The sequence below is a fragment of the Gopherus flavomarginatus genome, chromosome 12, assembly GCF_025201925.1.
Source record: "Gopherus flavomarginatus isolate rGopFla2 chromosome 12, rGopFla2.mat.asm, whole genome shotgun sequence".
Taxonomy (NCBI): Eukaryota; Metazoa; Chordata; order Testudines; family Testudinidae; genus Gopherus; species Gopherus flavomarginatus.
Genome location: NC_066628.1, coordinates 31,080,252 through 31,107,720, shown reverse-complemented (window position 1 = coordinate 31,107,720; position 27,469 = coordinate 31,080,252). Strand labels below are relative to the sequence as shown.

At 43.6% G+C, this 27,469-nt stretch overlaps 1 protein-coding gene across 1 annotated transcript; it reads right to left on the bottom strand.

Annotated features, from left to right (window-relative positions):
* Positions 1–2,248: 2,248 nt before the first annotated feature.
* TEKT3 (tektin 3) lies at positions 2,249–26,784 on the bottom strand. The gene is made up of 8 exons (XM_050919347.1): positions 26,700–26,784; positions 21,052–21,659; positions 19,122–19,205; positions 11,990–12,060; positions 10,711–10,854; positions 7,680–7,902; positions 5,794–5,948; positions 2,249–2,590 (listed from the first exon to the last, which is right to left on the bottom strand). The coding sequence occupies exons 2-8, from the start codon at positions 21,628–21,630 to the stop codon at positions 2,374–2,376; spliced, it is 1,473 nt and encodes a 490-aa protein (XP_050775304.1). The 5' UTR covers positions 21,631–21,659; positions 26,700–26,784; the 3' UTR covers positions 2,249–2,373.
* Positions 26,785–27,469: the final 685 nt, after the last annotated feature.

Here is a 27,469-nt window from a genome sequence, read left to right as displayed (position 1 = left end):
AGCCTCACCTGAAGCCAGCCAGGAGCACTGACGGGTTGATAAGAAGGACGGTTACCAGTCCTACTGCACCATCTGCCACCGGGGAGGGGAGAGGAGCGGATACTTCTCTTCACTGCTGCAGCATCGCATCTACCAGCAGCATTCAGTAGACATAGGGTGACACTGAAAGAAGTCAAGAAATGATTTCTTTCCCTTTTCTTTCACGTGGGGGAGGGAGTAAATTGACGAGCTATTCCCTGAACCACGCCGGACAATGTGTTTGAACCTACAGGCATTGGGAGCTCAGCCAAGAATGCAAATACTTTTCGGAGACTGCTGGGGACTATGGGATAGCTGGAGTCCTCAGTACCCCCTCCCTCCCTACCTGAGTGTCCATTTGAGTCTCTGGCTTCCCGTTACGCTTGTCACGCAGCACTGTGTAGCCTGTAGATTTTTTTTTCAAACGCTTTGGCATTTCGTCTTCTGTAACGGAGCTTTGATAGAACAGATTTGTCTCCCCATACAGCAATCAGATTCAGTATCTCCCGTACGGTCCATGCTGGAGCTCTTTTTGGATTTGGGACTGCATTGCCACCTGTGCTGATCAGAGCTCCACGCTGGGCAAACAGGAAATGAAAATCAAAATTTCACGGGGCTTTTCCTGTTTACCTGGCCACTGCATCTGAGCTGAGATTGCTGTCCAGAGTGGTCACAGTGGTGCACTGTGGGATACTGCCCGGAGGCCAATACCGTCGATTTGTGGCCACACTAACCCTAATCTGATATGGTAATACCGATTTTAGCGCTACTCCTCTCGTCAGGGAGGAGTACAGAAACCGATTTAAAGAGCTCTTTATATCGATATAAAGGGCCTTGTAGTGTGGACGAGTACAGCATTAAATCGGTTTAACGCTGCTAAAATTGGTTTAAATGCATAGTGTAGACCAGGCCTAACTGTTGATGTCTGTGGAATCACTCCAGATTTACATCAGTATGGGAAGTGTATCCAGGCTGTTGATTTCAGTGGGAGTTGTGCCTGAATTTGGTATGTACTTTTTGTCTGATTCCCAATTTTAATTTAAACGCTTTTATTTTAATTTTATTTGATTTTTGGCAGTTTAAAGGAAAAACTTGATGCATTATCAGGTGACTTAAAAGCAAATATAATGTCATTCTTTCAGATGGGAACCTTGGGAAACATTTTCAAAAACATCTAGGTGATTTAGGAGCCTCAGCACAATTTTCAAAGTGATTTGGGCACATAGGGTTGGATTTTATAGGTATTTAGGCCTCAAAAAGAGGTAGACAGGAGCCTACTGGGATTGTCTAAAGAACATAGGTGCTTAATACCTATTTAAATAATTGATTTCAATGAGAGTTTGGTGCCTAACATTCTTATGTGCTTTTGAAAATCTCACTAGGTGCCTCTCAGTGTCTTTAAATGCACACATGCCTTTGAAAATCTTGGGAAAATCCTTAAGAGCCCAAGTTTCATTGAAAGTCAATGGAAATTAGCTCCTAAGTCACTTAGGACCTTTTGAAAATGTTACCCCTACACTGGTAAAGTGCCTACTATTGTGCATATGATAGCATTCTTCAGCGCTGCAAAGCCTAGTGATCCTCAAGCACTATAATTAGGGTATCTCTCCTATTTAAGCAGGATTATATAGAATTCTAGACAGGGAAGATAGTTTTGTAAAGTCTGGTTACTCGAGTAGATGAATGGTACACATTGAGAAGGTTCCTAGGATTCACAATAATTTGTAAAAACAATGAGGAGTCCTTGTGGCACCTTAGAGACTAACAAATTTATTTGGGGATGAGCTTTTGTGGGATAAATTTGTTAGTCTCTAAGGTGCCACAAGGACTCCTCATTGTTTCTACTGATACAGACTAACATGGCTACCCCTCTGAAACCTGTCACGATAATTTTTGTTTATCCTGCTGCATGCCTAAAAATACATCATCAATATCAACACCTAATTACTCTAATTGCCAAGTATTTTTAGTTTTACTTCTGCTTTTTTTTTCCACTAGCGAGAAACAAAGGCGAGAGACCCTGCAATTTTAGATTTCTAAAATTACAGGTTGAGACGACAGGAATAATTCCCACTATGGAGTGGTATTTCTCTAAGTGTCAAACAGCACCCTTTCAGATAGTCTCTGCACATTCTATGAGTAAGTATAGCCACCAATGGGGTGGGGTGGGGTGGAGGGGGAGTCTCCCAACACACAGTCTCACACAGAAAGTGATCATTTAATTCCTATTAGTGCATCCTGTAATACATGAAAATATAACCCCATATTATTAAAACTCTGTAGTGCCACCAAGGAAACCCCTTCCATATATGCTTTCATTAATCAGTGCAGGAGCAGCTTCAGGCCTATATTGGCCTATGTGTACCCCACCAGCCTAAGAGTGTTGGGGAAGGTCTTACGCATCCCCATGCACTTCTCCTGATCAATGAACAGGGAGTTGGCTTTGACAGCCAGGTCATGCTCCAGATTAGATTTGGTGTGGACCAACATCTGCAAGGTGTCCTCTGCATCCCTCAACCTCTGCTGAAGGCTCTGGATGGTGTCATCGATTTCATGGACTTCATTAACCAGGCTAGATGACAACAACAGAAAAAAAGAGTTAGTAGATTCTAGCATGGAAACAGTCCTATAACTGGGCATGTTCCTGGCAAGACATTATTTACAGGGCTTTTGGTGCCATTAAATACCATCTTGGTTACATTCTGAACATATTACATGCACGTTTCTGACTTAAGACTGATCCTGGATCCCACTGAAGACAATGGCAGAACTCCTTTTGCCTTCAGAGGGGAGGGGGGGTTAACAAACAAACAAACTGCTCTCAAACTCTAGTGATACATGGAGACAACTCACGCAACAGACAGCACCGTTTAGAAAAGTGATGGAAAGCTGTGGTTTCCTGTTCTCATTTTGTTTTCCTGAGTTTTATCTTGCTTGCGCGTGCGCGTGTGCGCGCACGCACACACAGTGTAAAGAATGAAAAACAGCAGAATTTAAAGATTAAAGAGCAGAATATGAATGATGGATGAATAAAGACATTCAGGATACCAAGAGAACAGTCAGGTGAAATAATTTTAGATACAATGACTAAATAGAGTTTACAGTTGTCTTGCAGATCTTTACATTGGCTCACTGCAAAAATGCACTATTGTTAGTTATCTCAGCACACCGGCTGTGTGGTGATGCATTGGGTGACTGGTGTGATGGGTTGGAACGGTCTAGCACTTAGGGTGTTTTAGTCTGTGATTTGGGAGACCCACATTCTATTTGTAAGGGGACTCTTGTCCCCTTACTAAAACTGAGTGGGAGTCTTTTGGTTGGCTAACTCCCCGTGCCAAAATAAAGTAGAAGGGTCAATGGGAAATCAGGACCCTGAGACTGACAGTCCTCAGAAACAATGGGGAGAGGCCAATGCCCCAGGTCAGCCTGACTGACAGGGCAGGCAGGTTAATCAGGGAGTCAGATGGCCTGGGCCAGGGGCCAGGAGTCCCATCCTCTGTGTGAGCTGGAATTGCCTGGTTCAGACAGAGTGAGGCTGAGCTATGGAGAAAGCAGGGGTCTGAGCTGAGCTGGGGAGCAGAGCCCTGCCAGCTCCAGAGTGGCCAGAAAAGCAGACCCTGTGCTGGGAGCAGGGCTGCAGCCACAGAGCCAGAGGGGCCAGCGAAGCAGCTCAGGGGGCTAGAGGCAAGGCAGCAGCATCAGTGCTGAGGCAGAGTGGAGCCAGAGCTAGAACAGTGGAGCTGGGGCTGGAGCTGGAGCAGTCCGGAGCTGGGTGCGGTGAGCAGCTGGGGCCAGCCAAGGGGGGCCCTGATCAAAGGGCCCAGCGCAGAAAGACACCCCCAGCCAAGGGTCCTTGCAGGCCAGACTGGGAGGGGCATCTTAACCCAATGAGGGGCTGATGCTCAGAAGAAGGGTCCCATCACCCAAAGCCCGGAGGTGTGTGGCCACCACCAGAGCAAGTGTACAATCCACAGCATCCCTGCAGCACAGCCAGGGCCTGAGAAGGAGGCCTGGGACCTACAAGGAACAGACATCCGACAAAGTGGGTATTCACCCACGAAAACTCATGCTCCAATACGTCTGTTAGTCTATAAGGTGCCACAGGACTCTTTGCTGCTTTTACAGATCCAGACTAACACGGCTACCCCTCTGATAAGGAGCAAACTGTGAACTGCATGACATTCCAGAGACACTGTTTGTAATGTTCCCTGCCACACAGCAGGGTGATATGTTTTCCTTTAACCTTTCTCATTTTTCCTTATTCTTTTTTTAAATTAGTTGCTGATTAAATAAATTGTATTTGCTTTAAATTGTAAGTAATGATTAGTGGGTCAGGGAAGTGTCCAGTGCAGAGAGAGCACCTCAGAGTGGGGACACCCTAGCTCCTGTCCTAGGTGACCACAGCAAGGTTGGGGGTTGAGCCCCCCAGGAATCCTGGGCCCAGCCTTGTTGGGGATAGAAGGACTCTGCCAGACAGGAGAGTGAAAGGACAGGGGGGCCTCTGGGTAAAGGAAGTGGGAGTGAGGACTCAGATTCTTCCACTAGCCCATTTCACTGGGGTAGTGCAGAAGCCAGGAAAGTTTCCCACAACAGCGGGACCGTTCCCTCGCTTACATATTCCCTGCTCTGTCATAGGCTTACTATGTGAGCTTGAGCAAGTCACTTAGTTTCTCTGGGTCTCTGTTTTACGTCTGTACAACAGAGATAACAGCATTTCTCTAACTCACATTGTCAGGCATTAGGGAGGCTCTTTGGTTAAGTCTAAGCAGCACTATTACACGAAGGACCAGATTGTGCATGGTCCTTGTGCAGATGGACCGAGGAAGGGTGTTTTTGTGCACAGAACTCAGGATGGACTCAGCTCTCCTGTGGTAACTGACCAGAGCAGACACTCATTGGAGTACAGTTATATGGAATACAATGCAGTCTAGGGAGCCCCCGCTGCAAGGGGGGTGCGGCCTTGCCCGTGTCAGATATCTGATAAAGCCACTGAATCAAGACTGGAGGTGAAATTCTGGGCCTAGTGAAGTCAAATGGCAAAACTCCCATTGACTTCAGTGGAGTCAGCATTTCATCTGAGGTTGATATTAGGAACTGGGCTGTGGAAGCCAAAAAGCTTTAGCTGGAATATCAATGAAAAGAGACAGGCCAGGGAGGAAGTAACAGCCAAACCTCCTGCTGAAAGGACAGATCAGATCCCAGCAGCACCTTAGGAGACAGACTCCAAAAGGAGGAAGACCCTAGATGCCCTCCCCAGCTCTCTTCTGGGCACTGGACTCCTTTGCAAGAGGAGGTTTAGTTTTGAAAAACAATCAGCCAAAACACTTCCACAGTTAAAATACTGAGTATTGACCCTATCCTGTCAAGTACTGAGTGCTTCAGCTAGTGCTGAAGTTAGTGGGGGTTAAGGATGCTCTGCATCTTAAAAATAGCAACATGGCCACTCAAAAATCTTCTTTCGTGTCTCTCTTATAAGGACGGAAACCATTAACGTTCTCCTTTGGAGGTGCAAAGGTTTGCATGAGGTTAGCACCACACCACACAAAGCCTAGGAAATTAGCTCACTTGCAATTTACTTTACTAGTAACATCAGTTTTCAGGTAAGAACATAAAAATTGAGCTGTATTAACTTCTATTTGTCATCTTGCAAAACTGTGAATGCTACAGTGCCCTGACAGCACTGAAACATTGGTGGAATGGCTAGTGGCTTGTAACAACCACTGCATGGCATCATGTTGCCTTAAATATAGCAGTAAACCTGAACTCCTGCCTTACCGTAACTGGGTGGAATCCCGGCACAGCTCCACGTTTGGCCGCCGTGTGCGCTCGTCCAGGCGGGTATGGGCCACCTTTAATGGCGGCCCTTTGTCTCTGATGGCTTTTCGAACGGCTGCTATCGTCATCTCTGTTTGGAAGATTTCTTGTAGCGTCTAAGATTAAACAAAACCAGCCCATACACAAATGAACGTTGCTATTTAGAGAATACATTTCTGTATTTTCTCTTGCCCTCTCAAAATTCCATCACTTAATGAGAGATCCTAAATTCAACAAGCAGCCAACATTATACCCAACACAGCCTCTGTATTTTACACTACAGCTGGTCGACAGGTTTACATTTTGATCCATATTCACAAGCGAGGAGAAAGCGAGGGAAATGGCTTGCCGTGAGAATAATATTTACAAAGGTGACATTGATATTGGGCTCTCTCCAATCCCACTGACATCACTGGCTCCCCTGCTAATGGCCAGAATGGGAGCAAGATCAGGTGCACGCAGAACTTTAGAACTCCTGCCAACAGAGTGAGGATATTTTTTTTAAGGCTTATCTTTAGAGAAGGTATCCGATTAACACTGGTGACTGGACACTAAAAATCCGGTTACCATGGGAACCCGTGCCAGCTGTGGCTGTAGTTTGTGCTGGCATTGTCCAGCCAGAACTATTGCCCCTCCCATGGACAGACGCTCCTCAACTTATGCAAGGCATTCCGTAAATTGAATTTTGCGTAAGTTGGGAACGTATCTGCAACTATTACACCAAAAAAAAAAAAAAAAAAAAAAAAAAAGCTTACGGAACTTTAAGTGCGGATTTCCGTAAGTCGGGTTTTCATAACCCAGGGAGCATCTATATAAGGAACGGATTCTCACACATTTGTAGGAAAAACAAAACAAAAAATCCCATTCTGGATATCAGTACTTTAACTTCTACAGTACCTTCGAGGGGCTTCAGATTTATGATGCACTGCGTTCAGTACTATATTGAACTGAGATGCACAGGCAACCAAGTTCTTTCCTCATGCTCAGCCTAGTTCCACAAGTCAATGCATCTTTGTGCTTTTAAGGGGTTGCAAAAGCACTGGAAGAAGCTCAACACACAATGTTGTAGGTTTCTCCTTCCCCTCTCCCTCAAGGATTTTAAATCCACTTCTTAGCAGGCTACGATAGAAAGACTGGCTAAATAGGCTAAAGGCAGGTTCTGTCCATTTGCTGGTTCTCTGACAGTTCAATCCACCATCAAAGCACCTCACATTTGATTTCTTTTGAGTTTCATTCCAAAAACTTAAAGCTAAATAAACCTGAAGTTAGTCCTCATTTTTTCTGCCCCATCTCAAACTAACTTCTTTCCCAAGTGGAAAATCTTGGGTAAGCGTGGAATGTGATTCGAGAAGGGAAAGAGAACACGGGCCAATTCCTTCTGACAGTTACACCTGTGTAGCCTTATTGACAGATTTTCACACAAAAATAGATTCTGGGCCGTTCTGCTTTTTCACACCTGGTATAAGCAGTATTTCAACAACAACAAAAAAGGCAACAAATAAATACATTCTACATTCCCCTCCACCCCATTTTTTGAGCAGCTTTATTGTGAAGTTAAAGAATCTAATCTGTGGCTCCAATTTATAAGCAACAACCTTGAGGAAAACCTAGAAAGTTCAGATTTAGGTTAGATATTAGGAAAACAGCAATGACTATATAGATAGTTACGCACTGGAACAGGTTACTAGGGAGGCTGTGGAATCCCTGTCATCAAGAGTTTTTAAAGAACAAGTTAGACTAACACCTGTCAGGGATGGTATAGGTTTACTTAATTCTCCCTCAACCCAGAAGGGATGGTTTAGAGGACTTCTTAAAATCCCTTCCAGCCCTACTATTCTATGGATTACCTTAGCCAGATGTGTCTGGATCTTATTTTTGGCATCTGCTGTCTCAGAGATGCGATTAGTGAACGCAACGTTCACTCTGTTGAACTGGTTCCACATCTCGTTTGCAGTCACAACCAGCAGGTTTTCAATATCATCTCTCAGTTTGGAGGAGGCAGCTCGTTCACTCTGGGAGCGGAGAATATTATCATCTGTAAACTTGGCCCAGGACTCTGGCACAGAGATCCTGGGAAAACAAAACCAGAGGCATGCAATAGCATAATGTAGCTAAGGCTGACTACAGGCAACTGCATATTCTATTAGGGAGGAAGTTGGATTAAAATGATCCTTGCTGGAATCTGTGATCCTGACTCTGCCGCATAAAAATTAGAATATCCAGCTAGAGTTCATTCATAGTGCTGCTGATCTTTATCATTCAGACAAATATGAAGTCTGCCGTATTCATGAAGACAGCTCCACATACATAGTCTTATGCAGGCTCCACATACATAGTCTTTGTCATAAACAGATAGTAGGAGTTAATAGAACAGAAGTACTTTATATCTCTTTTGCCTGTAAAGGGTTAACAAAATCAGTGAGCCTGGCTGTCACCTGACCAGAGGACCAATCAGGGGACAAGATACTTTCAAATCTTGAGGGAGGGAAGTTTTTGTGTGTGCTGTTAGTTTTTGGTTGTTGTTCTCTATGGGTTCTGAGAGTGACCAGACGTGCAACCAGATTTCTCTCCAATCTCTCTGATACAGTCTCTTATATGTGCAGAATAGTAAGTACTAGGTAAATAAAGCGAGTTAGGCTTATGTTTGTTTTCTTTATTTGCAAATGTGTATTTGGCTAGGAGGAGTTCAAATTTGTATTTTGCTGAAAGGATTTTAATTTGTACTTGTATACTTAGGCTGGGAGGGTATTCCCAGTGTCTATAGCTGAAAGATCCTGTACCTATTCCATTTTAAATTTACAAAGATAATTTTTACTGTTTTTCTCTCTTTAATTAAAAGTTTCTTGTTTAAGAACCTGATTGGTTTTTTTATTCTGGTGTGAGACCCTAGGGGACGGGGTCTGGATTCACCAGGGAATGGTGAGGAGAAAAGAGGGAAGAGGGAGAGAGAGGCTAATTTCTCTCTGTGTTAGGATTACTGTCTCTCTCAGGGAGAATCTGGGAGAGGGAGAGAGAAGGAGGGGGGAAGGTGCATTTTCCTCTCTGTTTAAGATTCAAGGAGTTTGACTCACAATGATCTTCCAGGGTAACCCAGGGAGGGGAAGCCTGGGAGAGGCAATGGTGGGGGAAAGGGTTTACTTTCCTTGTGTTAAGATCCAGAGGGTCTGGGTCTTGGGGTTCCCCGGGCAAGGTCTTGGGGGGACCAGAGTGTACCAGGCACTGGAATTCCTGGTTGGTGGCAGTGCTACAGGTTCTAAGCTGGTAATTAAGCTTAGAGGAATTCATGCTGGTACCTCATCTTTTGGATGCTAAGGTTCAGAGTGGGGAATTATACCATGACTGTCTTAAATAGCGACTTTTGGATCATGTTAAAGATTTTAATAAAACCACATATTTCTAAACAGTTTGAGTATGTTCAAGCTCCAGGGGACACAAGTTACAATCAACTCACTCCAGCCGGTAAGATTTATAGCAACTTCACACTGAATAAATAGTACATGGAGTTCTTCTTAGTCATTTCTGTTTATTCAGAGTGAAATCCATCCCTGTGCAAAGGGTCAGAACAAGACCGATGCAACCCTTAAATGCCAGGCAAGACTGGAGGGAGGGATAGCTCAGTGGTCTGAACACTAGCCTACTAAACCCAGGGCTGTGAGTTCAGCCCTTGAGGGGGCCACTTAGGGGGATGGGGCAAACATCAGTACTTGGTCCTGCCTAGTGAAGGCAGGGGGCTGGACTCAATGACCTTTCAAGGTCCCTTCCAGTTCTAGGAGATAGGTATATCTCCAATAATAATTTCAGACATGCCAGCCTGCTGCACATCTCATCCACCCTCTGTGAATTTGATCAGCTTTGGGCTCCATTCATTTTGGCTGTTATTCTGCTGCTCATCCAAATTCCTCTGGCCCCAGTAGGGAGGTAATTAATTGACATTTAAAGATTAAATAAATCTATTCCAGCCCACAAAGTACACATGTACTAGTGAAGATTAATTTACTCCTTTAGCCCTCTGCCAGCCATAGTACAACCATCCATGTACTGATTTATATCCTCATTCATTCACTGCTCTAATAAAGAGCAGAACTGTATCTCAATATTAATGCTCTTTCTTTCACTTCATTCCCATTTTGTTTATATTATGTCCATTACCAGGTCTTCTTTAGGAAGCAATCAAAACCAACAGCCTTTTCTAAGGTTGCAATTCAGATTTCATGGGCTGTAAATCAATGCTGACTTATATAGCTATAAAATACATATAAAAATATTTGAAAAATAAATGTGAAGTTTAAGAACTGCATCACAGACCAATAGCTAATACATGCATGTTAAACCCAACAATGTCACTTTAAATTAAGGCTGAGATTTTTTCAGCCACCCAAGGGATTTGGATACAGAATCTCATTAATTTTACTCAGTTGAGTTTCTCAATCACTTAGGCAGCTTTGGAAATCTCAGCCTGAGTGTCTCAAATTGGGCTTTACATGAACTTTACTCTTCCTTTCTTCTTCTGCCTCCTGCCTCTGTTCTATCTCTCCTGTGCTCAAACCCGCAATCTCCCTCCTTTATCATACAGGAAGGCTTATATCCTGCCCACACAGTAATCTTTTGGTTACAGTGCACTCAACAGAGTCATTATACACTTAAGAGACTGTACAGTTTCCACTGATTGTTAAAACGTGTGCGCTAAAATGACACGTGGCTGTGGTCTGTGTGTGTTGGGGGAGGGCACGTAGCAGCCCATAATAAAGGGAAAGCTGACTTCTCCTACAAAAACCATCTCAGTAGCTTCAGCCAAAGGGCTGGATCATGCAGGTAGATCCTTTTCTATCCAGTCCTGTGGCCCAAACAGCTTGAACATAATTCTCAAGGTGTACTTACGTAGCATCAACCCGCTCCACTCCTCTGTAGTAACTGATGCCATCAGAAGTGTTCCTTAGATGGTGACATTTGTCATCGATCCGGTGAGCTGCTTGCTTATCACTGAGGTCTTTCTCCAGCTCGTGCTGGGCTGCCCTGTCGGAGCTGTAACATGAGAAAAACTATTATTGCAGAGTAAACAATGATGAGTATAACAGGCCACATCTCCAGCTCCGGGCAATCCCCTTCTGCACTACCCCAACAAGGCAAAGGAGACTTAAAAGTTGTTCTAATGGGTCCGAGAGATGATGAGGGGGCAGAGCTCATGGAACAAACCCTAATGGACAAATCCATGGAGTAACCCAAGTACTTAGCACCAGAGGCCAGTTCAATCCCAGGTGGTCCAAGAACTGGGGGGAAACAGAAGAGCGGTTCAGAGGTACCTTTATTTACCCCATCAGCCCAGCTGACATCAAGCACAAGATTGCTAGTATTTACTTAGCATAGGAATATAATTCAAAAGAAATGAAAGAGTTTAATATTTCTGAATGACCCAAACAAGAAGAACATGCCTGTTAGAAGGGGCTATAATGACACCTTCCACTTTTATAGCACCTTTCATCTGCGCATCCCTAAGCACCATACAAACATGGATCAATTCAAGATGCACGAGACCCCTGTGAGCAAGATAAGTGCTATCCCTATCTTCAGATGAAGAAAATGAGGCATAAGATCACATAGCAACTCAATGGTAGAGCAAGGAGTAAGAACCATGTCTCTTGACTCCTAGTAAAGTTCTTTAGTCATTAGATGATGATACTTCCTGCAACAGAATGTAATATATGAAGGAATGATCTGGCAGCTCCAAAATATCCCTGGCCTGTTTCATGTATCCCTTTAGAAGGGCATTTCAGGCCAGATTGTCTAAAGAGCACAGCTTCTATTTATGCACCAAAACAAATGGCCAGATTTCCAAGAGAGCTCAGCACTTTGGGTGAATGAGCTCTTTTGGAAACCTTGCCCTAGGTCCACAACAAATATTTCTTACCTATGGTGGAGTATCTCTCTAAGTGAAGCTACTCTTATTAAAAAACAACACTGCATCATATCCTTTGGGTCTACACCAACTTGTTCAACAATTAGATCAAATTTAAACACGAGCTGAGCAACTATTAAGTGTGAGAGACATTTCTCCCCCATAAGCTGTATTTTTGAGGGGGGAGGGGATTTGCTGAGGTGTTTACATTAGAAATTAGAATATAATGCTACTAAGAAAAGTTGAGGTGAAACTCTTCCTTACGCAAGCTGGGCTATCGCCTTATCCAGATGGCGTTTCATCCTCTCCTGACACGACTTGATGACGTCAACTTCCTGGTCAATTGACAAAAATCAAAATTCCGTCAATGTCCTTGCTTATGAATTCAGGTAACTTTCATTCTGAAACCCACCCTCATGCTCCTACGTGGCCTCCTTGAACTCAGAGTTTAGGCACGCAGCAGTAACCCTGTGCTGTGTGCCTGCTACTCCTTATACCCCAAGTGAGCATGCAGGAAGTTTGGAAGGAGTAAGCAAAGCCTTGGCTTCATCCCCCCCATACTCTGGACAGTGCAGCTGAGCCAGCACAATATATCCGCAGTGATGAGGAAGTAACTTGAGTCCCATCCTTGACTCTGCCACTGACGTGCTGTGTGAATTTAGGCAGTCATTGCTTGGGCCCAGTAACAAATTCCTGCCATGCTGGAGCAAGCTGAGTGCAGGAAGGAACAGTTGCATCCTTGGGCAGCTCCTGGTATGGGGCAGCTATGCACTTCCCCTGATCCAGGTCAGGTGTTGTTTCACAATCAAGCCCTACATGAAATGTTTTTGTTCACACACAATGAAACACACACTCTGCATGGATATAGCACCTTCTGGGGATCTTAAAGGACTTTGCAGATGTTCCTAATGTATGTGGATTGTGGCTAGTCCTTATGTCCCCAGTTAGGGGACAATTCACTGAAAAGGGGGTAGATAAGTGCAGAGAGGGGAAGGGAGTAGATGGAACCATGGCTCCATCCCCCACTGTATACAGGCCAATATGTTGCACTCCTCATGGGGTGTTGCAGTTATCCCCACCAGCATAACTGAGGAGCTCTGACCAGCATCGGTCTCCTAGTGGGCTTGTCTTTGTTACAGTTGTGTTAAAACATGACCGTGAGGAGTCAAACTAGCTAACGTGATGCTGAGCACGGCTTTGCAGTCAGTGTTGACAAATTATGTTCAGCATCCTGCCAACTAGTCCTGAGTATACCCTGATGAAGGCAAGGCCTAGACAGAATGTCTCCCAATGCTTCTCCTTTTAATCTACATGAGTTTACTCAGGCTGACCATTCATCTGATTACCCTCTACACACTGAGGTTCGAATTTCACATTAATCCCATGGATTTCCAACCACTGTACCTTACTTGCTGTCTTTGGCAACTGATCTAATTTTAATCATTGTATTTGGGTGCATGGCATTCATGATGTACCTCCCTGCCGTATGGCAGGGATAGCTAATTCTGCAATGACAGAAGAAGCACACTCCCATGTTTCCAGCTGAACATGCCACAATGATACATAGCTATTCACAGTCAAAAATCAGGAAGATATTTTCTTTGAAGTCACACAGTCAGTAGTACAAGAGTTATGGCATTAGCATTAGCTTTCACTGCCTGAAAACTGGATTGCAAAACATTTTTCCCATGCAGACATCAGTATGGAGTCCCAAGTATAGAGACAGATTCTTAGCCAGTGTAAATCTAGTTTGCTCCCATGTCAAGCAATTGAGCTACCTCTACATACACCATCTGAGAATCTGGCTTATTAGCTCCCAGAATGCCTTATCCTCCTATTGTCAGAGGTGAAAGTAAGCCGATACAGCATACCAGCAAGAGTCAGTATGCTATGCCAGACTGGACTGTCTTCCCCAGGCTGACGATGTAAAGGGCCAATGGCTCCCTTCAGTGGCTGGAGCCATGGGCCCTTTAAATAGCCCCTGAGCCCCAGGGCTCTGAGATGCCTCTGCAGCTGGTAGCTCTGGGAGTGATTTAAAAGGCCCAGGTATTTAAAGGCCCCGCCTCTTCCAGTCAAGGCCATGCCTCTTCCAGTTGAGGCCATGCCCCCCGCTCAGAACTCCAGCAGACCAGTAAGTCCTTTAAATTACTTTCACCCATGCCTATTGTCCAGAGATAAATCACATATTACTCCTGGGTGATTCTGCACCAAAATATTAAAAATTCTGCAAATTTTATTTCTCAAAATAATGCAATATAGTCACACCAGTTTCAATTGTTTTGGTAAGTTATTTAAACTACAACACAGAAAAAAGTCACAATAACTATTCAGCATTTCCTAAACACATGAAAGTTAAGTTACAAACACTTGGTAACTAGTACCCTGCATTCCAGTTATAATCCTGGATTTTCATTTAAATTACATTACAGAACACCAAGCCAAAAAAAAAAAAAAGTAGAATGTCATTTTAAATTGCTCAGACTTTCACACATGATAGTCGTACTGTTTTGCTAATCATTGTCCTGGATCTGGCTAGATACTTTGAGAAGTGCTTGGTTCTGATTGTGCTGACATTTTATTGACTGCTTAGAAAATGTTTTATTTGCCCTCAAGGTCTTTTGTTTTTTTAATGGGTAAGTAAAATAAATCCTGAGCTGTAATCGAACCCCATTGTGTCACTTTGGCACAGGAAAAAAGTGAGCGAGCACATAGCTCTTCCTAGCTGATTTCCGTACTGTCATTTATAAGGCTTTACATCACTCTGGCAAGGTAGGGGCCTTAAAACTTTTTCAGGTTTTATGCTCCTGAGGGAATTGACTGAGAATGGGAACAGTTAACTAATCATAGCAACATTAACAACATGACTATGCAGGGAGGCTGCTATATTTCTGTCTCAGGGAATGAGATCAATTAACCATCAACATTAAAAAAAATGTGTTATTGTTTTTTTACAAAAGCTATTTTCTTTAATTTAAAAACAAAATTTTCACTAACATGATACTAATATTTAATTAAGATTGTTTTCAATTCTCAAGAAGTTATAGACATGCTACGAGGCAGGCAGGCAGCTACTTTTCTGCCTCAGAGAATGAGATTAATTAACTAGTAGGAAGACTGCTACATTTCTATCTTGGGGACAGAACCTTCTTTGTGCATAAAAAAAGACCTACCCCTGCTCCACGAGCCTCAGTAGCGGGTGAGAGGAAAGAGTCTCTCTCGCTTGTTGGCCAGCCACGGCCCCTGATAGTGATCAACGTCTCCCCTGCAGGAATGCACCCCCAGGCCCTCTCCCCCCTGGCAGTGATTTGCGTCTCTGAGGCTGCTCAGAACAGAAGTATACGGGCCATATGAATTGGGAGCACAGAATTCTGTCAGGAGTAACCATTTTATTCTGGACCCATAGCACGGCTGGATTTTTCTAACTTTGATTGATAGAAATCTCCTTGTTTCCTTGTACTCCCCCATATGCCTCTCTTGGCTTATACGTCGATTGTAAACCCTTTGGGGCAGGGACCATCTTGTTGTTTGGTGTTTGTACAGTACCTGGCACAATGGGGTCCTGTACTAGGGCTCCTAGATGCTACTGCAATACAAACAATAGAAATTCTTTCTAACTATGCTATTGCCTTTAACTCAGTGAAAGGAGAAGAAGGGCCTGTGTTGCCAACTCTAGTGATTTTGCAGGATACTTGTAATATTTGCTATGTTTATGAAAGCCCCAGCTCCTAGAGGCAGGTGATTAGGTTTGAATCTAAAATTTCATAGTTTTTCAAAACAAGTTCTGAGCCCTCATGGTAGTGGAGGAAAGCTGGAAAACATGCTCCAACCTCTCCGCAAGCCTCAAAACTCAGAAGATAATAATAAAAAGAACTGAACCTCGATTTTTTTTAATACAACCTCATGACTTTTGGTGACCTGACTCATGAGGAAAAATATTCTCTCAATGAGCAGTTCACTCGCAGTACCTGGGGCTGCAGTTTCAGTTTCATGAGGCCTCTGCAATCACTCCCTATTTCACTGAACTTTGGATTAGGATTCTACCTTCATTCGTAGAGTTGTTTGCTTTTTACATGACAAATATAATATAAAGGAACCACACGAGCACAGTGGGTGCACATAACCATGTTTAATAAACATCCATCAACATACAAAGCCTAGCTGTACACATACACTGCTGCTCTGGCAGGTGCTGATGGCTTCTGAAACCCGAAACACAGAGAACACTGCTAGAGGACTCACAAACTATTTAAAGAGCTACTTCCCAATTCTGATGCACTATAAGGGGATGCAGCCATTTAGCGGTTAAATTTTCAATGTGACTCTCTCTGTTAGGAATGTGTTGTTTCCTTACAATGAAAGCATCCCCCAGAAACAGTATGGCTGTGTGCTATTTGCCTATATAAGTTGACATTTACCGAGGAACAAGCGACCAAGTGGTTTGGCCAATATTGCATGGTCTACAAAAACGTGCCTGGGGTTTGTGCTCTGTGTGGATTGGCAGGAGCTGGAAATATCATGAAAATGGACTCTCAGTCACTAGGCCTGGTCCAGCTTACACTGATATCAATGGGAGTTTTTCCACGTATGTTAATAATTGCAGTTGAATTGAAACTTTAGGGTGAAATCCTGTTCCCATTGAAGCCAACGGCAAAACTCCCACTGATTTCAATGGGGGCAAGAGTTCACCCTTAGGTTGGAATTTTCCACAGCACTCAGCACTGGCCTGAATGAAGACAATAGCAAACCTCCAATTGACTTCAATGGGAGTAAAGTTAGGCCAACTCTAAGCTCTTTCTGAAAATCTTGCCAACAACAGGACCTCCTATAGAGAGACAAGGGGGCTGAGGTAATATCTTATATAACTTCTGTTGGTGAGAGAGACAAACAGAATTTGGTCCAATATGAGATATTACCTCACCCACCTTGTCTCTCTCTAATATCTTAGAGAGACATGGCTATAACTACATTACATGGGACCTCCTACAAGTATGCCATGGTGCAGCTACCTCATATGTCTCTCCAAAAGCCAATTACCCACTTTTACTGTATTAGACAGACCTTCTTTTCATGCTGGGTCCTGGCCTCTTGTGAGCTTCTTTATTTAATGGATGGGGGTGGGGGGAAACAAATGCACAAGGTTTCTAAAGAAGTTCCACTTGCAGGTAGAGACCAGCCCTGGAAGATTTCAAAGATGAAAGTCTTTGAGTACTGGAGTAAGTGGGTTACAACAGGAACTTGTGATGTTGCACTCCATAATGTTTTATGGAAATATGCTTATGAGTGTAAATATGATGTAACTGAAATATGCTTTATGCAAAAGGTCTCTTGTAAAGTATCATTAAAAAGCTTATAATCTACTGAGTGTGTTCATCCTACATGTATAAAGGTATCATTCTTGTATCTGAAACTAGAAATATGAAGTATAACTCCAAGGTCCTATTGTAAATATGCAAAGTGTGGGTCATTAATGGTGGTTTAGAATCTTGATGGCTCCCATTGACTAGGATAATTGACTGTAAATGGCTCTGTTTACCTGTGAGCCTGCCTGGGTATGTAATGAAAAATGAGGTCTTACAGTGAATCCATCTTAAACCTGGTGCTTTTCCATTTAGAAGGAGGAGTGGGGACCCAGAAAGACAAAGGATTCCCACCTTGTGCAAAAGCTATAAAAGGGGGTGGATCAGGACAGGAGGGGTCCCAGTCATGAGAAAGTCCCTGCTTTTCACCTAAGATGCCTGCTAGAACTAACAAGGACTGTACCATGGGAAAGGATTGGGCCCAGACTAGGAAGGAGTCTAGTCTGTGAAAGAAGCTTATTGGAACATCTCTGAGGGTGAGATATTATCTGTAAGCAGTTTCTTAATGTATTAGGCTTAGATTTGCATGTTTCTTATTACTTGGAACCACTTAAATCCTACTTTTTATACTTAATAAAATCACTTTTGTTTATTGATAAAGCCAGAGTAAGTGATTAATACCTGGGGGAGCAAACATCTGTGCATCTCTATCAGTCTTATAGAGGTCGGACAATTTATGAATTTACCCTGTATAAGCTTCCTAGAGAGAGTAAAACAGATTTATTTGGGGTTTGGATCCCATTGGGAACTGGGTGTCTGGGTGCTGGAAGTAGGTGACCTGCTAAGCAGTTTTTGGTTAAAGTCTGCAGCGTTGGGAGAGTCGCCCAGACCTGGGTCTGTGTTGCAGCAGGCTAGTGAGTCTGGCACAACAAGGCAGGGTTCTGGAGTCCCAAGCTGGCAGGGAAAATGGGCTCAGAGGTAGTTTCAGCACATCAGGTGACAGTCCCAAGGAGTTCTCTGTGACTGAACCTGTCACAGAACTAATCTGCAATCTTAAGTACAGCAGTTCTTAGTGGAGAATCTACTACCCTCCTTATCCCACTGGTAGTTAGATGTATTTAGTCTCTGTTATGTTGTCTGAAGGAAAATGTCTTGTATAACTGATTTGGTATGTTAACTAAAAACAAGTAATATTATTGGTGGATGGGGGCCAACATAAAGAAGAGTTGTCATCCAACCTCATCAGATATCTGTATTCAAATGGCTGGTTAAATGTTCTGGTGACAAAGTGTTAGCACTGAAGGTGCTCAGAAACCATACAACAGGGTAGATGGACGGACAGAGGGGTGTGTAAAAGGAGAGATAGGATAGAGCAAGCCTGATCTAAAGCCTACTGGAGTTGCAGTCAATGAGAGTTTATTGATTTCAGTGGCCTTTAGGCCAGGTCCTTAGTTAGTATGTTTTATGCTTTGCTTAACAGGTAAATATTGCTGCTGGATCAGCCTATTCCATGATAAAATCTTCAGGAAAGGAGCTGTCCTATTGTCATTCATGCTGGCATGTGCCTTGATGCCTGCCCTGAAACCTGGAAGATCCCCAGCACTTGGCGGGAGGTCAGACTATCCACATAGAAGCTCCATTCCTCTGAGCTAGCACTGCGCTGCCAGTACAGCCACATTACTGGAGATTCCCTCTGGAAGTGGCTGGCCCTGGGAGGCCGCTTAAAGGACGATCATCATCAAGGAATGAGACTCAGGCTGAATCCTCTTTCCTTACATCAGCTCTGCACAGAGCTGACGTGTTTCCCAGCCCTGCCCCTTCTCTCTAGCCCAACCCATGAGTGGATCTCCTCCGTGGAGTTGGAGGAAAGGGTGGATGGTGCTGCAGAGGCAGCTGAACCCCACTACTCCATATAGGAAGGCTGATGACTGCATGGAGGGAGTCCCCTCCATGAGTGGATCTTGGGGATCTGGACCATAGTAAGTATAAGGAGAAATGATGAGGACATGTGTTAAAGCTACCGGGTACTGTTGGTCAGCACGCAGCTGTCTTTGCAGTTAAGTGCCCCATTCCCTAGTTAGGCTGTTACAAAAACTTACTGTCAACAGCTGTTTTTCCACATCATCATGGACTAGGTCGATTCCCATCCTCTTCTCTCGATGAAGTAAGCACTCTTGGGCTACCTGTTTGGTAAAAAAATATAGCTGTCGACTATAAGGTGACCAACAAAATTACACTAGAGAGCTCTGGAAAAGTTCCAGTTGTTTAATGTTAGTGCTGTTCAAAGGTAGATGTTTATCTCACTGCAATATTTAGTAATGGCAGTAACCTTTGCACTTAGAATGGGATTTTTTCTTTGGAACACATATCTTCCCTTGGGTTGAGATAATCTTTTAAGACACACAAGTACCTATTTGCCATATGCCAGTGTGTTACTGATAATAAACAGCCAAACTAAAATAGCCAAGTGATCAAAACATAAAGGACACACCACACGATCCATTGTCTACAGCCAAGCTCTAAGATACAACCGTATTTGCTGCAATCCCTCAGACAGAGATAAACACTTACAAGATCTCTATCAAGCATTCTTAAAACTACAATACCCACCTGCTGAAGTGAAAAAACAGATTGACAGAGCCAGAAGAGTACCCAGAAGCCACTTACTACAGGACAGGCCCAACAAAGAAAATAACAGAATGCCACTAGCCATCACCTACAGCCCCCAACTAAAACCTCTCCAGCGCATCATCAAAGATCTACAACCTATCCTGAAAGATGATCCCTCACTCTCACAGATCTTGGGAGACAGGCCAGTCCTTGCTTATAGACAGCCTCCCAACCTGCAGCAAATACTCACCAGCAACCGCACACCATACAACATAAACACTAACCCAGGAACCTATCCTTACAACAAAGCCCGATGCCAGCTCTGTCCACATATCTATTCAAGTGACACTATCATAGGACCTAATCACATCAGCCACACCATCAGAGGCTCGTTCACCTGCACATCTACCAACGTGATATATGCCATCATGTGCCAGCAATGCCCCTCTCCAATGTACATTGGCCAAACCAGACAGTCTCTACGCAAAAGAATAAATGGACACAAATCTGACATCAGGAATCATAACATTCAAAAACCAGTGGGAGAACACTTAACCTCTCCAACCACTCAGCGACAGACTTGAAGGTGGCAATTTTGCAACAAAAAAACTACAAAAACAGACTCCAAAGAGATACTGCTGAACTCGAATTAATATGCAAATTAGATACAATTAACTCAGGCTTAAACAGAGACTGGGAATGGTTGGGTCATTACACTAATTGAATCTATTTCCCTATGTTAAGTTCTCCTCACACCTTCTATGGGTCATCTTAATTATCACTTCAAAAGTTTTTTTTTTTCTCCTGCTGATGATAGCTCATCTCAATTGATTAGACTTTCCCTGTTGGTATGCATACTTCCACCTTTTCATGTTCTCTGTATGTATGAATATCTTCTGTTTGTGTTTTCCATTCTATGCATCCGAAGAAGTGAGCTGTAGCTAACGAAAGCTCAGGTTGAAATAAATTTGTTAGTCTCTAAGGTGCCACAAGTACTCCTGTTCTTTTTGCGGATACAGACTAACACGGCTGCTACTCTGAAACAAAACATAAAGGAGCACATACATCCCTGGTGTAGCACCAGTTGAACTCAGAGAAATGTCTCCAGGCATGAATTTGGCCTGATCTGAGCCTTGCAATAAGACATTGTAAATTGTGACCTTAATTAGAATTTTTCATGTAGTGCATGAGAAAATATTTAGTTAAGTAAATACTGTTCCTAACTGCTCAACAGGCATTGGATAGGAAATGTATCAGATGGCAAGGGCTTTGTTTATCTCCAGCTTGGCTAAGGGCCTCTTCATAAAAGACATTCAGACATAACCAGCTCAAATGAAACTTAATTAGATATTTGAATGGCTGCAGATGGGGAACTGATAGGCTATAACCCATCACAGCATTTATCAATGTAACTGATACCTGGAGAGGACCTTCTGTTTCAGCCAAGGCCCTTTCCAATCGTTTCTTCATATCTGTAAGAGCATTGGTCTCCCCAATCATCTCGTCTATCTCGTGGTTGAGCTCTGATTTCCAAAATACTATATCATTGACCCGTTCTCCCAAATTTTTGGTAGTGTCCGTTTGGGTTTTCCTTGTTTGCTGATCTTTGTCCTGGATCATGCGGGATGTGTCCACTCTTAGCCTCTCTGCGCTGTGCCGGGACATCTCTGACTCTTTGTAATTGGTCAGGTTGGATCTGTACCAGTCATCAGGGGTATACCTGGTGAAAAGCGCTGTTCTATTGGAAACAAAGGGAAGCATCTTGCTTTGGGTTAACCCTTGGGAGCTTTTGGAGAAGGGAGCCAAAGTAGGAGTGATGGCTGCTACTTTATAATAAGTGCTGGGTCGCCATGGAAGGCTCAAGCTATGGGTCAAAGAGTAGTGAGGGAACCGGTTCTTATAGCTCGATGCCATGGTGCTGATAGCTGGTAGGAAGTTAGTAGGTGTTGGTCTTGGGTGGGCGTAAGTTGCCGTTAAAGTAGAGCCTACAAGCTCCATGATGGAAAACTGCTATTCGCTTTTACTTCCTGCATAAAACAAACACAAAAAGACAACAGAGAATGATCCCATTTAGCAAGGTCCCACTTAGTCGTAACAACACCTCTTCCATAAACACATGCAACTCATAATAAAAACACCAACGTGTACAATATTTGAGTATCAAAAAGACAGGCCTAAAACTCTCGAAAGCAAAGGCCTATCTCACCGTGCCCCATATATTTGGATATAGGAGGACTGAAGTTTCCTAGCCTGATCTATAGTAAAAAGTAAGCTTCACCCCGCTACGCCACTCAAGAGTGTGAAAAATCCACACCCAAGTGATGTAGTTAAGCCAACTTAACCCCCAGTGTAGACAGTGCTAGGTCAGTAGAAGAATTCTTCCATCAGCCAGCCTAGCTATCACCGCTTGGGGAAGTGGATTACCTACACTGATAGAAAAACTGCTTCCACTGGTGTAGGTAGTGTTTACACTGAAGCACTACAGTAGCACAGGGTTTGAAGTGTAGACAAGCACTTAGTTATTGCTCAGTGTCACTTATTGAACTAAACCAAGGGCCATATTGTGCCATGACTTTTTAAGCAGAACTCCCTACTGAGTAGAACAGGAAGTCCTGCTTACAAACTGATAGCATTACACACTCCGAAACCTTTACTATTGTCCACAATGCACAGTTAACAGAGGTGCAGAAGCAATGGCTGTATTTTATTCTGCCTCATTTATCATCAATAAATCCTGATTTTGCAAACCCTGCCTTACATATTATTATTATTGCCCTAGTATCTAGGAGCTGCAGTCATGGGACCGGGACCTGTTGTGCTGGGAGCTGTATAAAACACAACAAAAAAAGACAGTCCCTTCCCCAAATAATTTACAATTTAATTATAAGAGAGGAGACAACTGGAGGATACAGATACGGATAGGGGAGCCAAGGAAACCATGTGTTTTATTTTACTTATCTGAGTAACTCTATTAAAAACAACAGGGCTATCAGATACTTTAAATTAAGCATGCACATAAGTGTTTGCAGGATTGGGGCCTCAGGGACAAACCCACAAGTTCCATAGTTTTCAGTAGGAGCAGTCTCTTCCTCATATGTACTCAGGGTGTGCAGGACAGAAACTGCACAGAACTCCTAGTTCCAACATTTGCAATAGTGAGCAACAATTTACCAAGCAGAAAGTGCACAAGCTCGACTTCCAGAACCTAAATGCAGTGTTGCTAAGGTAGAGCAAGGCAAGCAAACATCTTTTTTTGACTTGCAAGGAGAGAAAATTTGATGTCAAAGTCACTGACGTAGAATAAATATATTTGAAAAGAGAAAAAAAGAACAATGACCTGAAGGTCAGCCTTTTCACATTTAACCATTGTTACACTTCAAAAGTCATTTGAATAAACGTTCCTCCACTGTCACCCTGGAGTGAATGACCCCACAGGAGGGTTTTCAGGGGGGGGTAGGGGAAGGAATGGGGGAATTTTGTTTCAAGTAACTGCATACTGTACTGTGCTTGCTATTGTTCTTTTCACTTTGAGGTCATTAACTAATTGTGAATCAGTAATATAATACTCGTGGCATTCAAAAGGTGAATATTTACTTGTGTACAATACCTATAATCCATTCACAAACACACTGAGGGGTATGTTGTGCTGATGGGGAATTCTCTTATGGTTACAAGAGTTGATTGCTGGTTTAAATAAAAAGGGACTTCTGGCTGCCCTAGGGAGAAAGTAAAAGATCCCGTAGTTGGATCAACAATCTGCAGTAAGAGGATGGACAATATTGTCGACAAAGCTACAGTATTTGTAGGAGTTCAAAATAGAAAATGTGTTCTCCAAAATTTGTTCCTTACAGTTTAAATAAAAGCCCTTCACATATTAAACCTGTTCCAATATTAATATTGTACAAACAACATCAGAAAGTTTATTTTTTGATGTATTTGTATTGGGTAACTCCTAGGAGCCCTGTAACGGCCCCTTGTGGGAGGTGCTGTACAAACACAAAACAAACGGACAGTCATTGTCCCAAGTAGGGTGACCAGACAGCAAATGTGAAAAATCGGGACATGGGGGGTGGTGGTAATAGGAGCTTATATAAGAAAAAGACCCAAAAATCGGGATTGTCCCTATAAAATCGGGACATCTGGTCACCCTCGTCCCAAGGGATTTATAATCTAAGGGCACGTCTTCACTACAGCTGCTACAGCGGCACAGCTACAGTGCTGCAGCTATGCCACTGTAGCATCGTAATAGAGATGCATCCTACAGGGACAGAAGGCGGTAGCTAGGTTGATGAAAGAAACATGCTTTAGGCCTAGCTGCATCTACACCGGGGGTAGGTCAACCTAACCACGCTGCTCAGTGTGCGACATTTTTCACAGGCCTGAAAAACGTGGCTAAGTCAATCTCATTTTTAGGAGTAGACCAGGCCTAAATAGTAAAGGCTCTGATTCAGGAAAGGGTCTCTGTTCAGGAATGGTGCTTAGCCTGAAGCATAACTTCAATAGGATTTGAATGCAATGGAACTTAAGCTCTTGCCTCATGTTAAGCATGTGCTTAAGTGCTTTCCTGAACAGGGATAAACATAAGCACCTACTGAGGTGTTTTTCTGAGTCAGGACCAAAGAGGAGAAGAGATGTGCTGTAGCTGTATTTTCATTCTAATGATCCTGCACTGATACAATGCCTATTAGCCACATGGATCCTAAATCACTGTACAAAGGGAATAGCCCTTTGTGCAAGCTGCACACCAAACATGCACACACACACACACAGATCTACCCACCAATGAAGTGGAGCCATCTCTAGGGAGTGAAGAGTAATAGCTATTTAATAATGCATCACAATGGAGGGTTTGTGTACACAGGGAAATGACTTTAGTCCTTAAAAAGTGGAGTGATACCAGAATAACATCACTTTTATTTCAGAATAGAGTGTCCAGACAGGGAGTTATACTGGCATAGTTATAGCAGTATAATTGTTCCACTACACCTATGCTGGCCAATTTCCCCATGAGAGAGACTGGTTTATATTTAAAGTTCTAAGCCTCTGAGGAGGGAGGGTTTGAGTTTTAGTCACCTCAGCAACAACGGAAGAAAACCTGTTCCTTTCCAGGAGCAAAACCAATAAATCCCGATGATTTATAACTGAAATTCATAAGAGGGAATAGACAGGAGACACCCAACATGCTTGAAGCAGCAGACTAAGAAAAATATCATATCTTAATATATTTAGCAAATGACAATGCACATTAGAAAAAAAATAGAGGAATGAGGGGGTCAAAATAGGGTCCACTGGGTGCCACAAAAAAGGTAGCTTACAGACCTGATTCAGATCCAACATACACTGTTGTACATCAGGAGTAACACCACTGAATTCACTGGACCAGACACTCTGCTAGCCCAATGATTTCAATGGAGATATGATGATTTTATACCAGCTGAGGATCTGGCCCTGTGGAATTATGCAGATGTAAAAAGTGTGAGACCAAAATCACACAACATGGAAGGAAAGCCACATGAAAGTCTAGGATGCTGCTATACTAACCAATAATAAACATCTCTAACTCATCTTTGGGGTGCTCAAATAAATGTTGCTTTAACAGAGCAAAGTATTATTATTACTAAAGAATGCTTCCGAATATAAATGATATGGAACATAATACTGCAAATGATCATGCAAACCAGTGAAAACTAGTGAGGTCACGGAAGGCGAAAAGGACATTCTCTGAGGCCAGGAAACTATTAAACTTCAGAGTTGGGAACAGAACGTTTGGACTGGAAGAGGAAGGCAGTAAGCCACACGCAGGTCTGGAAGCTGCTGTAGTCCCAGGTGAATGCTGTACATATTTGCAAATGTCTGGAAAGAGCGACTAGGTGACCTAATAGGTCGTTTCCATCTCTAGCTTCTATGAGAATGTTTTGATGTGCTTAGTGAACAGTGCTTGAGAAGTGCAAAGTGTTATTAGTAGCAATAATAAATAGCAGGTAACTTAGCAAATGCTAATACAAACCACAGAAAAATAGGGAGATGAGTAAGAGGAGGGAAAGTACATTCCCTGCATCTGTGAAATGACTGAACTTAAATGCCCACCCCTTTTGGCTGCCTTGGTGTGTGGATGCTCAACCTAAGACACCTACTACGTGATCTCAAGAGGTGCTGTTGAGTTGAGATCAACAAAAGCTGTGGGTTCTCAGCCTCTCTGAAGAATCAGGATCAAAGTGTCTCAAACTGGAAACCCAAAATTAGCAAAAACTTTTCAAAATGTGGTCCTCTGAGCTGGCTGTTTTGGCAAGGATTAAAGTCCATGGCCAACTCCCACTAATCAATTACTGCCACCATTTTGTCCCCCTATTATGGACTTCCCTGTCCCCACTGCACATCCTTAGACCTTGGAAACAAATAGTTTTGGAGTCTGGAGGACAATTTTCATGACTTTTCCCTCCTAATAAATGCTTGTCCTTCCCCTGTTGACACAGACATTTAGAAAGGGAAAAGATGGTTTGGGGAGTAAAGAGAGCTACGTTGCCTTGGTTCCCCGACTAAAAGTAATTTCCTTCCCACATTCTTGTATGACCCACTCCCCAAAATTACTAACCCATCTATCTACTCCCCCCTCCCTCACAGGTAAATGGCTGCACCTCCTCACCCTCCAAACACATACATGGGGTGCAGAGCACTTTCTTGGGTTGGGGGATAAGTTTCCCTGGATTCCATTCCCCCTACTAGCTTGTCTGTCTGAACATTAACAGTATCTCCTTGTCCCCCACTTCACATATGCAGATTTAGTTTTGGGGAAGGGAGATTTTTGGGGAGTGGCCAGGCTAAATTCCCCTGATTCCCTCTCCACTACATTATTGCCTCCCCTTCTCTTCCCCCTTGAAGCTCACACAGGCTGGGCAGTGACAGAGGAGCTGGATTCTTGTGCTGCCCCGATGCTTGCTGGGTCCCTTTCAGTTTGTAGGTGCCCAGCAGCCCCTGCCAGGTGCTCCATCCTCACTGTCTCCCCGAACCTCCTCGCAGCCACTGGCTGGGGGGCTCCCTGGATGGCAGTGGGAGGTGCCGGCACTCACCTGTCTGCTGGCTACTGCTGAGGAGGGAGGGAGCCTCCTGCATGCACAGGCTGCTTGCAGCTCACTGAGTGATCAGCAGCATTTCCCTCCCCCCCCCAGCCCCCGCTTCTATGCCCACCCCCTTCTTTGTGACACACAGAATCCCAACCCCACCCATTGGCCAAGAGGGGATGGAAGGGGAGGGAGCGAGGAGGAGGGAGCGTTGCTAAGGACTCACAAGATGCTTAGTAACCAAATTCTCTTCAGGAAACCTGGCTGGGCTGGGGATCTCCTTGAACTTGGGGCTGGGAAGATAGTGGGAGCACTGGGGGGCATCACTGTACAGCCTGGCAAGACACCACGTCCTTCTCTGCTATCAGTGTAGATAGCATTTGAATAAAACATTCCCAGTTCTTAAAAGCACTCATTAAAAATCTGCTGAAACCACTTACAAGCAAAACACAGCCATCGCATAACTTTGGGGCTGGTCCTTGCTAACTTCTATTTTCCCATCTTACCTCTGGCTTCTGCTCACACCAGCAAGTTCAAGTTCCCATACTTCTCTACACTTAAGCTAACTTCCGGTCAAAGCCTAATTTCTATTTAACATAGTCTATAGGCAACAGCAGGCAGGAGGAATTAGATGTATTGCTTCAGGTAAACTATCTGGCACTCTGATAGGGAATGGGGATGAATGTCAGATTAAATGATTGTTTGCAGTGTTGTTGTAGCCATGTTGGTCCCAGGATATTAGAGAGACAAGGTGGGTGAGGTAATATCTTTTATTGGAC

Bases quoted from the DNA above. Each gene is read 5' to 3' on its own strand.
- TEKT3 (XM_050919347.1), bottom strand. From the start codon at position 21,630: ATGGAGCTTGTAGGCTCTACTTTAACGGCAACTTACGCCCACCCAAGA. The intron at 19,206-21,051 runs GTATCAGTTACA...TTTACCAAACAG, and splicing joins AAACAGAAGGTCCTCTCCAG to GTAGCCCAAGAGTGCTTACT. The intron at 5,949-7,679 runs GTAATCCATAGA...GTTTAATCTTAG, and splicing joins TCCAGACACATCTGGCTAAG to ACGCTACAAGAAATCTTCCA.